Source organism: Formica exsecta, unplaced genomic scaffold (assembly GCF_003651465.1).
Source record: "Formica exsecta isolate Colony F162 unplaced genomic scaffold, ASM365146v1 scaffold72, whole genome shotgun sequence".
Lineage (NCBI taxonomy): Eukaryota > Metazoa > Arthropoda > Insecta > Hymenoptera > Formicidae > Formica > Formica exsecta.
This window is the reverse complement of record NW_021853485.1, coordinates 1,883,642-1,898,617: the sequence shown is the minus strand read 5'-3', so window position 1 is coordinate 1,898,617 and position 14,976 is coordinate 1,883,642. Positions and strand designations below refer to the sequence as shown.

General features: G+C 39.0%; 1 protein-coding gene across 1 annotated transcript; it reads left to right on the top strand.

Moving 5' to 3' along the window:
- The first annotated feature begins 1,302 nt into the window (after positions 1 to 1,302).
- Positions 1,303 to 13,969, top strand: LOC115243610 (GTPase-activating Rap/Ran-GAP domain-like protein 3). The gene is given in 19 exon segments (XM_029820742.1): positions 1,303 to 1,572; positions 3,575 to 4,280; positions 5,854 to 5,920; positions 6,782 to 6,865; positions 7,047 to 7,128; positions 7,548 to 7,666; positions 8,119 to 8,183; positions 8,259 to 8,325; positions 8,413 to 8,515; positions 8,634 to 8,732; positions 9,193 to 9,405; positions 9,858 to 10,129; positions 10,507 to 10,672; positions 10,675 to 10,752; positions 10,939 to 11,402; positions 12,416 to 12,752; positions 12,979 to 13,065; positions 13,215 to 13,487; positions 13,635 to 13,969. Coding segments are annotated over 18 exon segments (3,234 nt in total). The 5' UTR covers positions 1,303 to 1,572; positions 3,575 to 3,957.
- The last annotated feature ends 1,007 nt before the right edge of the window (positions 13,970 to 14,976 follow it).

Below are 14,976 nucleotides of genomic sequence, written 5' to 3'. Positions count from 1 at the left end.
TTAAGATTATTAATTATATAAAGACTATTTTTATGCATATATACATACTACGTTGCACTATATGTGAACGGAAAAAAACCTGTTACAAAATGTTATCAGTCAATAAGAATATGAATTTGATCGAATTCTTCAAGGAAATATTTCTACACAAATTTTTATTATAATATATGATTTGTGTAAATCATAAATAAAATTTATAGAAAAAATGTTTTTAATTGAAAAAGTTTCAAGACTAGAATTCTTGGTCATTACTTTCATAAATGAGATTTTTCATATATAATAATAAAGTATACACATAAAATATTATATATATACGTACAATTTTATAATATTTGATATAAAATGTTTGTATATATATAAAATTTAAAAAACTTTCCAAAATGTAATGTTCATTTTAATTGAATTAAAGAACAAATCTTCTTATTTATTTAAATCTCCGAAAGAGATGAATTCAACAACTACCATTTAATTTACTACTTTAAATTAAGTCCGTCAGACTCCGTGCTTAGAGAGAATAAGATTTTCACAGAATTAAGCACAAGACTAGATTGCTTTTGAATTCATCAAAGAACAAGTATTTCTTCCACTTTAGCAACAATTATCACAAACAACCGTTATATAGCACACAAAACTCCGCGTAAATTTATCCGACATAAAAATTCAATTTTAATTCTCCGGTTATTTGCATTTCGCGAGAACGTCGTCAGAGATGGTGGAGAAGATCTGATTAGCATCGAGTCGTGTTAATTCGCCAAGCTGATATGCAGCTAGTCACGTCTTAATCCCCCGAAATTTGCCAAGAAGATGGAGTGGAGGGGTAGAGGGGGATGAGGGACAAAATCGCCGGGACAGCGATGGAGATTGAAGGAGCGCCTCGGTGTCGGCGGGAATACGGGTCACCGACGCCGTCGCCGAAACCGTGGTGAAGCGTCGATATATACGTTATAGCGGTGACACATGTGTGTACGTCACGGTACATACCGCGTTAGGACCCTCATACGCGTACGTACGTGGAAGAACAAATAGATAAATGAACGGGAAGAGAGGCGGAGGAGGAGGAGGGAGAGGTGACTGCGACGGTAACGGCGGAGGAGGATGAGGATGAGGAGGAGGAGGAGGGTGAAGGTGGTGGAAGACGACAAACAGAAAGAGACAGGGGAGGAAGGGACGGAGGAGGACGCGGGGACCGACGAACTCGTCGACGCGGCGCCAGTCGTCGAGTCGCCATGTCACTGCGAGCAACTTGCCTCTGCCCCGCGGGGGCTGCTGCTGCTGCTGGTGCGCTACGGATCGGTTCGTAAAGTTCGCCGCGAATTCGCGTCGGCGGGGCAAGGGAGGCGAAAGGGCGGCCAGTAGGGGTTGCGGACCCAAGACGCGAGGGAGTACGATCAGTGCCGTCGAGTTTCGCGAGCGGTGTCCTTCGCGTCTCGCCAATAGCCAAGAGGAGAGACACAGTCCGTTGTACTCTCTTCTCTCAGTGTGTTTTGCTATAGATATCCTACAGGGAAAAATTAACGACTGCGTTCAAGATGTGACGTAGGCTACAACTCTGCTCATTTTCGAATGATGGATGTATGTCACAATTGTTACACGAGATTCGATCAACGATATACGCTTCACGCGATCCTCTTTTGAAGCGTATTCTGGTTGAGTTCCGCAATTGGATTTGCATGAATTTTTTCTAACGATACAAAGCTTATGTATAGCTTCGGTGTACTATTTGTTGTTCTGTCAAGAAATCGGTAACACCTCCCAATGAGAACTGCGGAGGAGATATGTATATTTATTGACGACGTCGATAAGGATAAATTATTGAGGGAACACGCAAATTCATTTTGCACGGTTGAATCTTTTCACTAAGATTTATTTTTTGATACTCTGTAAGTTTAAAACTCGAATAGCTCTTTGCTAGAAAAATTCAAAGCATGGTTTTTAAAAGGAAGATGAAGAATAAAAGAATAATACACTTAAGATGTAATTAAATAATTTATATCGTGTTTTTTAATGTCATTGAAAGTCCATCGTAATATTATTCTAAAAAAGATACAATTAAGATAAAAAGTTTTTTTTAAAAAGAGTAAAGTTTGTATCTCCTTTTAGTTTGATGAGAGAGGAAAGTTAAGCTCATAGAAAGAGTTAGCGAAGATGTTAGTGAAGAGTATCAAGACTTAAATAGCGGAGTTGTTTTCAAAGAAGTTTTGACCTGTTTTGAGCCACGAAACGTTTGGCTTGATCTTTTCAAATTCCGGAACGAAAGGTCTGATCTCTCAATCGTAATATAGCGAAGGGCATCTCATTCTAATATATCACGTAGATTTAAAATACGATATGACGGAGTTTTTCGTAATATTTTACGTAGAAATCGTGATTTTAAATAAAAATAAAGCTCGATATTTCCGCCGCAGAATTTATGTGGGAAACCCGCATGAAACTCTCCATAAACGAGCAATCTCGCAATCTGATTGACTCGAATAAAATTTTTCGATTTCTCAACGCAAGCAATGCGTATTAAATAACCGAAAACATTTTCGTTCACTCGTGATAAAAATTTACGATTCGATGCAAGAGCATATCGATATATTGGAGATTTTTCACATGAGCGAATATTTTGCGATTTGACATTTGTCCCCGCGAAGTTCACAGAATATAATTTCATGAGACTGGCGTATCGGCGCGCAAATATATATACATACGTAAATATATAAATATACAACATGTATAGTTGTGTATCGACACACACACACACAATATATATATATATATATATTTCGCATGTTTTGTTTATCGAATTACACCGTATCAGTCCGACAATATCCGTTGTCCTTCAGCCCGAGTTTCTCAGCCATGATCAAGAGAGCAAGAAAAATCGACGATATCAGTTAGCATAACGTTTTCCCCTCGGTATCACCGACATCTCGAATCATTCGGATAACAAACATCCAATGTCAGCCGCAAACTGCCCATTTGGCGATAGAGCCACAAAACTGACAAAGGGAGATCGATGCCGCTGTTTGCCGAAGGTAGGACACGAGACCTGTGAATACGGACGGTATCTCTCGTCTCTTTTTGAGAGATACAAAGGATCTTCAACATACAAATAAGTTCATTAAACAGATAGGAAAGTACGCAGTTTTCTCCATTTCTGCGTTTTCTGAAATCATTGTCTTTAGTCTCTTCAGAAGACACTCTTTTTCATTCGTCACGTTTACTAAGCTTTAGATATCGCGGAATGCATTACGACATATAATTATCTGCCATGACATAATTATTTCTAACGATACCGCATTTGCGACATTATAAGTTGAAACACATGTCACTTATCGTAAAACGCATTAAGTGCAAATATAACTAGTTACGTTATTGCATAATATTTCAAGGATCGCAGAAACGGGGCATATAAATGGGCAAATAAAACGCGTTATTTCTCGCGTTTTATTTCTCCCGTTCTGCATCAACGATCCGTTATTCAAACCATCGCTCGACGCAAACTTCGACCCGGGTCAAGAGAGAGAGAATTCCGATTACCATACGGTGCAAGTGATCTTGTCTATATAATCGATATTCCTTGGATAAGACGCTCTTAGATATAACGCATTGGCGCGTAACGGGATCTAAAGACAACAGCACGAATCCGAGATTCGTCGAACACAATCTCACCTGTAGACACCCGTAGTTCCCTTCAACCTCACCGTTGCGGCAATTTTGCAACGTGTTCGGTTTGCACAAGTCGCAGAGTGATGCGGGTGCCAACGTTTGTCATCATCGGCCGAGTTCAACGACATCGTAACGACGATGATAGTGATGATGATGGTGATGCTACCAGAAGAGAAACGCACCGAGTCCGTCTCCAGCGACGCACGTTGCCCGTGATGACAAAACTGCGTTGTGCGTAGTCATACAGTTAAATTGTACGTAATACGCAGAGACGTACATCGCGTATCAAAGAGGTCAGTGAAAATGCTATGCTTGGACATGAAGCTCGTTTCGCGACTACGAGGGACTGCCGCCTCTGCTACTAATACCTCGCCGACGACGCATCCGGCGACGAGCGCAGTTTCACCGTCCTTGAGTTCCACGGATAAGATTAAGTCTCGCAAAGCGAGACGCGAGAGCGGCGAGGCCGCCGTACCGATTACGACCAGCGATAGCGAAGAGGAATTGTTGCGACCCGGTTCGTGCGTCCAGGAGATGAATCGCAGAAGCAGATCCAGATCGGTGTGCGTGACGACGATCCTGCCGTCCTCGCAGCTCAGGCAGCTGCATCGGCGCGCCAGTCATGTGTACGTGGCCTCTGATCTAACGAAATTAACTACGAATAAGTCAACTGCCGAATCGAGTAACGAGTTATTGATTCCTCAATTGTCGATCAATCGCTTTTTTTTTCAAAAAGAACGAGCAAGTAACCCACTATTATCGCTCATCTTTTTGTTTGTACGGATATTTATATCTCGTATCTACTCATCCATTTACTATCATTTTTATTAGGAAGAACATACGACAATTTACTGCTTTGTTTAGTACTTGACCTGTTGATTGATCTTTCTTTATTTTCATCGCGCAATAACCCGATAAAACTTTGCAGACTTGAATCGACCAACGATTTAACGAGAAGCGCTGTTGAGGAAAAAGATCATGACCCGTGCGAATCCCGAATCTTGAACAATAATTGTTTCCTATGTCTCTGTCCATGTAACGGCCTCTCCCAGTTGCCCGGCCAATTTGACCTCGATGTAGCTTCTCGTTAACCTAGATATTCATGTCGTGAAAAATGAGAAACGCGAGAGACGGGTTGAGTCGGCGAGCGGAGGGTGCTGTCACATTACGCTACATTCACACTACGGGGGAGACGCGATCCGTTCGCCGGGGGATGATCGTATTCGATCGGAATACATTTAGCGAGTCAATGATAATTATGCTGCCGATAGCAGAATTTTATCACTTAATCTTCCGTGCAAAAAAGGATATCGGAAAGCGCAATGGCAGGCTATTCCACAATCGTCCCGCTCTCAATTTTGATTATGTCATAGATTATTTGCCGAACGTAAAATGAATTTTTCTTAGTATCAATTTCGAACAAGATCATTTTTTGCGTCGTAAATTTTTAATATATTTAATATTAAACATCTTGTGGTCATTAAATTACAAATTAAAATTCTTAAGAAATAAAATCCTTTGACTTTAAACGAACAAGGAAAATTTTTATCTCCTAGAAGATTAATTCAAGAAAAACTCTACATTTTCAAATCTTTTTGATTCCAATTTTTTATTTGTGCTCCAATTTTTTAGTTGAAGGAAAATAAATTTTAAATTAAAGTCAAAGAATCTGATTAAAATTAAAGACAAGGTTGTAATAATTTTGCGAGTATAGAGATTAATTTACAATGTCAATGCAAAATTGATTGCAGAACGAAATAAATTCTTCAAGCAACGTTTCCGTGACTTTCCGAATTTATCTACAAGATAGTGTGTTACTTTCGAATAACAAATAACATGTTGCTATTACAACGGAAGTATACTGTGAGATCCGTAAAAAAATGTACATGTTCTTGGTCAACAATGCCGTTCACCGTGACGTGTTACCTCTCTTAGCGTAAACGATTCTATAACAACATATATATGTACGCGAAAAAAAGCTATAAAAAATTTACGCAAAGCGAAGTGTCCCTATAGTACAAACTAAAAGCGTATAGAAAATCAAATAAATAAAAAATGATACGCGTTTGCGAACCATATGCCTCCAACGAATGTGTGAACTGGTCTTACACCTTTTGCGAAAAGTCCGCGAGATAGAATTATATCTTCATAGTGTGCACACTCGTCTTGCATCTAAAAACATGAAAACTCGTCTTTTAGATCCACCACGGACGCGATAACGAGGCGAGGAGTCCTATCGAGACGATGCTACGGAAGTGTCGAAATGGTAAGGAAACGGATAAAAAAGAGCGGACACATATCTAGGTAAGAGTCTCGCTCTACTTACCACATGAGGGTCTTAAGATAGTGCTTGTGACACGGTAATCCTAATCGCCATGATAAAAACATACGAGCGCCCTATAATAATCCGCGACACACGTCCGGTAAGCCGATTATATTGTCTCCCTCTATCTCTGGCTGTTTATCTATTGATTTGCTTATCACAGTTCGCCAAAGTTGCATCGTGCTTCACTCACAGTTAATGTATGACGTTACAATATGTTCGATAGATTTTTCTATCAAAAAATTGAAAAAATCCCTGAATCATAAAACTTGCAAATTGATACGTCAAATACATTTTTGGTCAAAAATATGATATATGTTTAATTAATTTGTGAGCAAAAAAAAATCATATTGTTTTATATTAATAATAAAATGTTTGGCAAAATGTTTTTCTTTCTCTCTGCAGAGAATTTAATTTAAAATTTCAATTTAAATAATATTTATTTTAATTTTCTTTTTATTCCTTTTAAAAACATCGATTCCAATATTTTTAATCAGAGATTGAAAATTTCTAAATTTTTTAAGGGTACGTTTATAGTAAATACTTCATAATGGAATTCGGTTAAGTTCAATTTTGTGAAAATGAATATCGAATTTTTCTCGGAGAAACAAAGATTACCTATAAAAGAAATTTGCATGTAACAAGCTTTTTTAAAAAATCCGATTAAGTTGGCCGTCTCTGCTTTCGATCGCGCGCGTTTCGAGGTCTGGGAACTACGATTTGCAAACTCAAAACTGGAGCATGTTGACTCGCACCGGAATTTCGCGTATTTGCTAATCGTGACGTCTGAAAATGTATTTTCAGTTGCCGCAGATCGAGCAAGACGGCGCCGACAATGGCAGAAGATTTCGAGTGGAGAACGGGGATTCCCCTGGAGAAAAAGAAGAGGTAAGGAAGCCTAATGATCAAACGATCAACTTGTTCGGATCTCTTTCTTTCATCTCTTAAGATTCGTCCCATTTCGTAGTGAGCGTAATTACTTGCTCTCACCCCGTTCCGTCCTTTATTCTATCTCACTTCTATTCCTTAAAATGATGTCTGTAACGAGAAACGAATTTTACTTCGACAGATGTTTGGTTCGCCGAGTACGCCGATACTAGAAAACCCGGAGTACCAAACGCGTTGGTACTTTAAATACTTTCTGGGCAAACGTAAGTTGCGAATGTATCGACACAATATCGATATGCCAATTACATTAATTATGCGTATAAACGTATTTTATTTGGATTATTTCTATCCCCACATATAAATTTTATAACTCAGTTTTTTAAATTATATTTCCTTTCCATGATTAATTATATAATATTGCGGTAACACGATGGAAAATTCCATTAGAAGTCCACTTATGCAAATAAAGTTATGCTCTTTATTCGCTTGACCGAGTTAATCGCCGTTGCGTTTATTTTTAGTAAAAATTTATGAATGAAGTGGAATTGCCTTCTCCAGTTTTTGTAGTTTTTAAGTGTATACAAAAACTTTGCCGCAAAAATTATTTACACGACCTAATTATAAATAGCTTAAAGTGCTAAATAATAGTGCGAATTCTAATTGCGCTTCTATCTGTGCACAGTGCATCAAAATTACATTGCTTCCGATCAAGAGAGAAATCCTCTCTTCCTCTCAGTAGTCACAAGCGAAGTCGGTGATCAATGCGTACCGCACTACAGAGTTATTTTATGGAGGCGAACTGTAAGTAGATAATATATTATTTAGTAAGAAAAAGAGGTTTCTGACATTTTTCTCTCTCTCTCTCTCTCTCTCTCTCACTGTCTTGAGATAAATTTATGGAATTTTTTATGTTCTCAATTTTCTTCCTTTTTACACTAGCATGAAAACTGCAGAAAATGTCATCCCATTAAGCGTAGCTTCAATCTCTTTTTTCATAAAAAAAGTATTATAACTCTTCTTCTCATTAAAATAAATTGATATCTATATATCTCTCTTTATAACATTTACATTTACTTTGTGCTCGATGTAGAAATGAAAAAAATAGATCTTTTGAATTATAATCTACTTTCATTATAATATCCGATACCGAGCTCGATTATAAGCACGCGTAATTTTATTAAGAGTGTCAAATTATTAATCGGTATATATGGATGCAAAATCAATCGTGATAAATTGAGAAATGTTTCGCGTAGGGCGCGCAGAAAATATCGTTGCCGTATTCGGCGAACAAGACAATGACTATCAGGCAGATCCTCAGGTAACTATATCTCTGTCTACAAATTGAATAGAACCGTGTCTTCTAACATCAGTCTACTAACTCTGACCTTTTCAGCAATTTTTTCGGTCTGGAGAAACTCGATAAGGTGCCGCGAGAAGTTTTCACGCCCGAACTTCAAAAGGTACATTTACAGATGTCTCATGCCAGTTTCATGCTCGACAAATGACATCATCAGAGACACGAACTAATTCAATGATGCCTGTTGCAGGATCTATTGCTGCTCGAGGAACAAGAAGGCTCGGTGAACTTCAAGTTTGGCGTAATTTACGCGAGAGAAGGTCAGACCACCGACGATGAGATGTTGTCTAACGGTAAGACCATCAGGAGTGTCAGCGGGAACAAAAGACAGTCGAGTGGGATGGGAAATTAAGTGATAATAGATAGCGTTATCGATTCCCCCCGCTGAGAAACGTTTCTCATTGCTCGTAGAAAGAGGTAGCCCGGGCTTCGAGACCTTCCTGGAGATCCTGGGTGAGCGAATACGGCTCAAAGGCTGGGACAAATACAGGGGCGGCTTGGATGTGAAAGGTACGTTGGTAATATGGATATTGACAGTGCAAACTCGGGATCTGCAATCAGAAGAGGTTTGCAATTTATCTCCTCTTCTTCTCTCTCTCTCTCTCTCTCTCTCTTTCTCCTCTCTGCAGATTGTTACACTGAAAGAATTCGAATATTTTTTCTTCTCTTTTTCAACTCCTTTGATCAACAATCTGTTTTAGATTGTTCTTTTTTTATCAATATGTATCTTTTTTATATTATAGATGTATAAATATATAATATAATGCGCGCAGTAAAATGATATAATATTGAATTATAATATTAAAATATTGCTAAATAAAATGTCAATTAAATAGATCTTTTAATCAGTCTCTATCACAGTTTCTTTGACACTTTCCATGGTATTTACGATATTCTACATTCATAGTAAATTTGAAGAATCTCTTCTCTCATTTTCATGATTTTAATCGTACGTTTTATCGTTTCTCAGGAGATATGACCGGCAAGGAAAGTTACTACACGGTTTATGCAGGTCACGAAGTTATGTATCACATTAGCACGATGTTACCGTATTCAAAGGATAATCCGCAGCAGCTAGAGAGGAAGAGACACATCGGCAACGATATCGTCAACATCATCTACGCGGATGATCCGTCAGCTGTGGATACATTCAATCCGAACTGCATAAGAAGCCAATTTACCCGTGAGTTAAGAAAAATATCACATGTAAGGTCAGATAAGATCACGTTACAATATATCAACCGAACCTTGCCTGTTATCGTTACATAAAGAGCACACGGGCTGTACAATTGACACCGAAATATACATACAACATAGTGATTCTCATCCTTTTTTCTTCATTTTGCACGCCTACAGATTTTGTTTACGTTTGAACTTTAAACAATATATTCACTTGATTTATTTCTCGATTATGTATATCTGTGTTATCAATAAAATAGTTTCCACTTAATCATTAAAAATATTCTTTCCGTATATTTTTCATCGTCTTTTGCTAACCATTAATCGCGAATTAATCAAACTGAGATAAGATACAATGAACGTGCATACATAGAAAAAAAAACCTAACATAGAATTTTATGAAGTAAGATGAGAAAAGATCACTTGTTGACTATCAATCCATTTCCCATTACGTAGACGTGTTCGCCGTGGTGACGACCGAGGCGAACGGCAAGGGGTGGCGGGTTGCTATTTACTGCGACGAGAACGTACCCCTATTCGGTCCGAGCCTACCCTGCCCGCCGGTATTCGAGGATCCGTATAATCTTCGAGAATTTCTTCTCGTTAAAATGATCAACGGCGAGAAGGCTACGTTCGACACCCCGACATTCTCCAGAAAAAGGGAGAGAACCCTCGACGCCCTATTGCGAGATATGTACCAGGAGCACTCGCAGGAGAGCAAGAGCAACGTAAGTTACTTCGTGAAAACTGTCATTTACTCGCTTATATTTCTTCCACGTTCCATTAACTTTGATTTATAATACTCTCGATAAAGTGTAACGTAATTTGATGATATCATCAAATTACGTTACATTTTATCGAGAGTAATTAACTATTTATTTCTAATTGATTTAATGTATATCGACTTTTTTTTAATAATATCAATATACTTAATTTTAAACAGAGTATATCAATATTATTAATAAAAATATATTATAGCGTAATCACAAAATAAAAATCAATAAAATATTTTTCCGGAGGAACGCAAGATGCTTAGTAATAATCTCAAGAAAGCTTGATATATCTTGAAGTTTAAAGATCGATTCGGCACAATTCTGTACAATAGAGCATGCTAAATCGGCGAGCGCTCTCAGACGTCGTCGAGGCGCCGGGTCGACGTCGAGAGGAGACACGTGCAGTCGAGATGGTGCGAGTCGGGCAAGCCTTGAAGCTGGAAGCTATTATGCGCGGTCTCGCGCCTACGTCTCTTGCCACCGTCGGCCCCCTGAAACCCACGAGGTTGTTTGCGGTGATGTCTGGCTGGAGAATAGACTGATCCTCGCCTCGGAGAGCGGAACGTTTCTCATCGAAGGTATATAATTGGCATAACGCAAATTATCTCGGAAATCTATTAAAGAGTACTCGATCATCGAACGTTAAGATTACGCAAAAATAAAAATGTGTTGCAAATTAAAAGTTGCAGTTAATATAATCGAAGAAAAAAAAAACGCATTTTCGAGCGTATAAATTTTAACATCGATTGCTTTCCAATTTCCAGACGGACTCTCGCACAGATTGATCTTCGACGAGTCGGTGCAGATCAAGCAACTGGACGTAGTCGAGCAGCACGGGATACTCTTGTTCCGCGCCAGCGATAAGGGCAAGGAAAACAGCGTGTATGTTTTCCGGCTACGCGAGTTCGAGAGCGACGCGTCCGCGAGATGCGCCGAGCTGTTCAACGATCGCGACAGCGAGGAAACGCGGGAGAAGGAGGAGAACGACGTCGACGACGAGGACGCCGAGGACGACGACGATGACTGCGACGAGGACGACGCCGACGAGTGCGACAATTTTACCCGCGCTACCGCCCGATTTCAGCCGGTGACGCGTTCACGGGCGCGGGCGCGCGTTCGCGCTCCGGCCGTCAGGAGCCGGGCTCATATAAAGGAGAGGAAACTACGGCGTACGCGAGGATGTCACTTGTACAGCATCACCAGGGCCGGAGGCTCGCACCTACGCATGGTAAAGTATTGTCCCGAATTTTGTATTTGTTCGTCCCTTCAGTACAGTAACGGCTCAGGATTGGAAAAATTTTACATTTTTTTTTGATAAAATCCATGCTAGTAGTAAAAGCCGGGATTTTCCGGAAAAAACTGGCAAAAAATAGCATTTTCTATTAAAACTGTTAAAATAAAAATTTTTTTTAGCTATACTCGTCAATTGAGTGTTTTTTTTTTCTAATTTAAGCTTTATCCAAAATAAAATCCGTATTAGATTAGGAATTGGCATAGCAAATAATTGTTACAAGATGTTAAATAGTAAACGCGAATTAGATCTATAATAATCTATGGTAATAATTATTAATTCTGTTACTATCACATTATATTTTTCTCATTAAACTAAAAACTAATATAAAATTTAGTGGATTTATATCTCCAAAATTTTTGTTTTAAGAATGTATTTCACATATTAATCTCAATTAAAAAAGATTTTATTATTTTATTAATTTTTTTTTAAGCTATAATAATTAGTATGATTTATTAATTAAATTAGATAAATATATTTCAGTATTACGAGTTATATATAGTTATTTTTATAGTTTTTGCCAATTTATTCCATTAAAATCCGAGACAGTAAAAACCGAAATATATCATAGTTTTTTCCACTCATTGGACTTTTTCGGTCAACTTTGGCAAGGCTGATGAATGAAGTTGGAGAACGAGTCGGGCGAACGCGTTCAAGAGAGAGAAAAAATCTTCTCATTCTTCTGCAATTATCGTTGATATATTGCGTATTTCATAAAATATTGTTAAAGATATAAAAATAATACTTATATCACACATCGCATCGATCAGGATGAAAAATATTCTTATAATTAATTAAAAATCTGTCAAAACGTCGGCAACGCGGTTTGTTAAATTTTTTTCCTCTTCTGTGTGTCCACCGTTTAATTATAAATATCGTCTTTCTGTCTTCTATGTTAATTAATTATTTTCACACGAGAAAAATACACAATACGTGTGATTGCGAAACAGTGCGTAGTCGTCGGCCGCCGACTGACGGTCCTTCAGTGGAAGCACAACGCGGCCTGGACCATCTGGTGCTCGTCAGCTGACACCGACACCATCGATGGTTTCTTGCCGCTGAAAGAATTCACCGCGAGCGAGACACCCACGTTGGTGACCATGATAGAAAGCACCGATCCGACGAACGAGTGGACGCTGTGCTGCGGCGCCCGCCATCACTTTGAGTTGATCTCCGCGTGCGGAGTTTCGAGGATCGTCCATCTAGAGGCGACGCCTAAGCCGCATTTGGTGGCGGCGTTGGATCTTCGCGAAGACGAGGAGCCGGAATTAATACTTTGTTACAACAGTAGGTCGCCGTTTCCTTTTTAATTCTTACTCCGATCTCTGAGAATCGGTGATAATTCAAAACTTGCTTCAAGTTTGCATCATCTTTATATTTCAAGACATTCAGAGATAATTCAAGAGCATGTATTTTTTTATTAAGTTTTGAAATGTTTGGATTTAAAAACTAATCTTGGCAGCATCTTGTAATATGTAGACTTATCGATATTTGATTTTTTTTTTCTCTTCAGATACATGTCACTTTCAAAAACTGATGGAAGAGAACGCTGCGCCGACCGAGTTCGACTTCAATTGGAATTCGGTGCCGATAGCCGTAGGTGCGACAATTTGACAAATGTTATGCGATACACACACACACATTTGTATAAAATATTCAGTCATTATCTGGACACACACACACGCATATAATATTTCATTATTTAAATAATGTTTACCAATATGATATGGATGTTGTTCTTTACGACAGCCTGTGCCTTTCCATACGTGATCGCCTTCACCAACGACACGATGGAGATTCGACTGATAATAAATGGCAATCTGGTTCACACTATTGCTATGCCGAATATCAACTTGATCACTTCGAAGCGGGATATATTCTTTGCGACCACGGCTCCGGAATTCTTTCCGGGAAAATGCGAGCGAATTCGATTGGATTCGAAACCTCTCGAGAAGGAGGAGATGCCGTGCAGCCCACCGCCCACCATACAATCTTCATCCTCCTCTCGATCGACTTTTCAAAGTACGTGACCTTACTCAACGATTCCTTTGTCTCCGTCAGAAGTCGAAATTCCCCCTCCTCCGTCCCTTGATCGATCATTATTCCAAATGTTTAATGAACGCAATTTGGGGTCATTCTCTTGCCAACCGAGAAATCTTTCTTTCGCAGACAGTCAGGGTGATTGGAAACCGATAAGAATCTATCGGATACCTCTGCAGACGCTGTCGAGAAACGCGGGGTCCAACTGCAGCCAGAGGAGATGCCCGAGTCCCGCGGAACCGGAAATCGTTTCCGCACCACCCACCACGGACCGCACCTTCCTGAACGTCGAGCCGCAGCGTGCGTTCAGCAGATCCTGCAGCAGCAGTCCTACACCCACACCGACCACGAATCGCTATAATTGCTATAATTGTTGGCGCTCGCCAAACGATTACGTTAGTCCCGCGATCCTTCGCAGAATCGATCGATCGCGAAAAAAAGAAAAAAAGACCGAAGTCGTGTAGCAAATAAATCGCTATAATTGTTGGCGCTCGCCAAACGATTACGTTAGTCCCGCGATCCTTCGCAGAATCGATCGATCGCGAAAAAAAGAAAAAGAAAAAAAAAAGACCGACCGCACGTACCTGACTTTCTCGTCCTCTTCTCGTACGAGAGAGAACATACGGAAATCTTTGTCACTATTACGCATTGTTGGCGCGCCGCGCTGCATATATATCTTGAATGTAAGTGCGATATCGCACGAATTATTATTTGAGTAGATTTTACGACAGGGATACGTTTAAAATACCTTAATCATTGAAGTCCTGTAATCGTTATTTTTCTTCATTTCTTAAAAACATTAATTTCAATATTTTACTGTTATTAATTTTTACTATCGTATATATTATTTCGTCTTTGATTTATTACCATACGCATTACATGCGATATTTTGTATTTATTTTTATCCTGCGTCTCTAATATGCACAAAGAGACTATATTAGAATTCAAATTTTAGAAAAAAAAGCGATTGCAAATATTTGGATATTGAGCCGCGCTCTAATCCTTTTCTCAATTTTCAATTTTTTTTTTTCCTTAAATATAATACAATGTATATTTTTCAAGTAGCAATCTTTTTTAGTAAGTTAAGCTAATTTTACTTCACGTCGTTCGCGTAATTAGGAAGTTTAATGACGTCGTGAAAACGATGATACATTAACACCTTTCACTTCTGGATTTTTTTTTTCAAGTGAGTATCGTATACCATAGTTCCTCATTGTTTCACAAAATCGATTTTAAGCAGTAGGATCTAGGCTACCGTTGTAATAGTCAACGTTGAAAATGTTTCTGACGTACGACTCTCGATACCGTGGATCAAACTCAACACGCACTTAAAATACGCATTGGAAAGGGCATTTTTTTAAATGCGCGTTAGCTCGATGAATCATACATTTCTTCGAACGTAGAGGAGGAGGTATGCGAGGAATGTCCGATCGGAATGGCGATCGTATACGTTGATCGATCCCCGAGGATC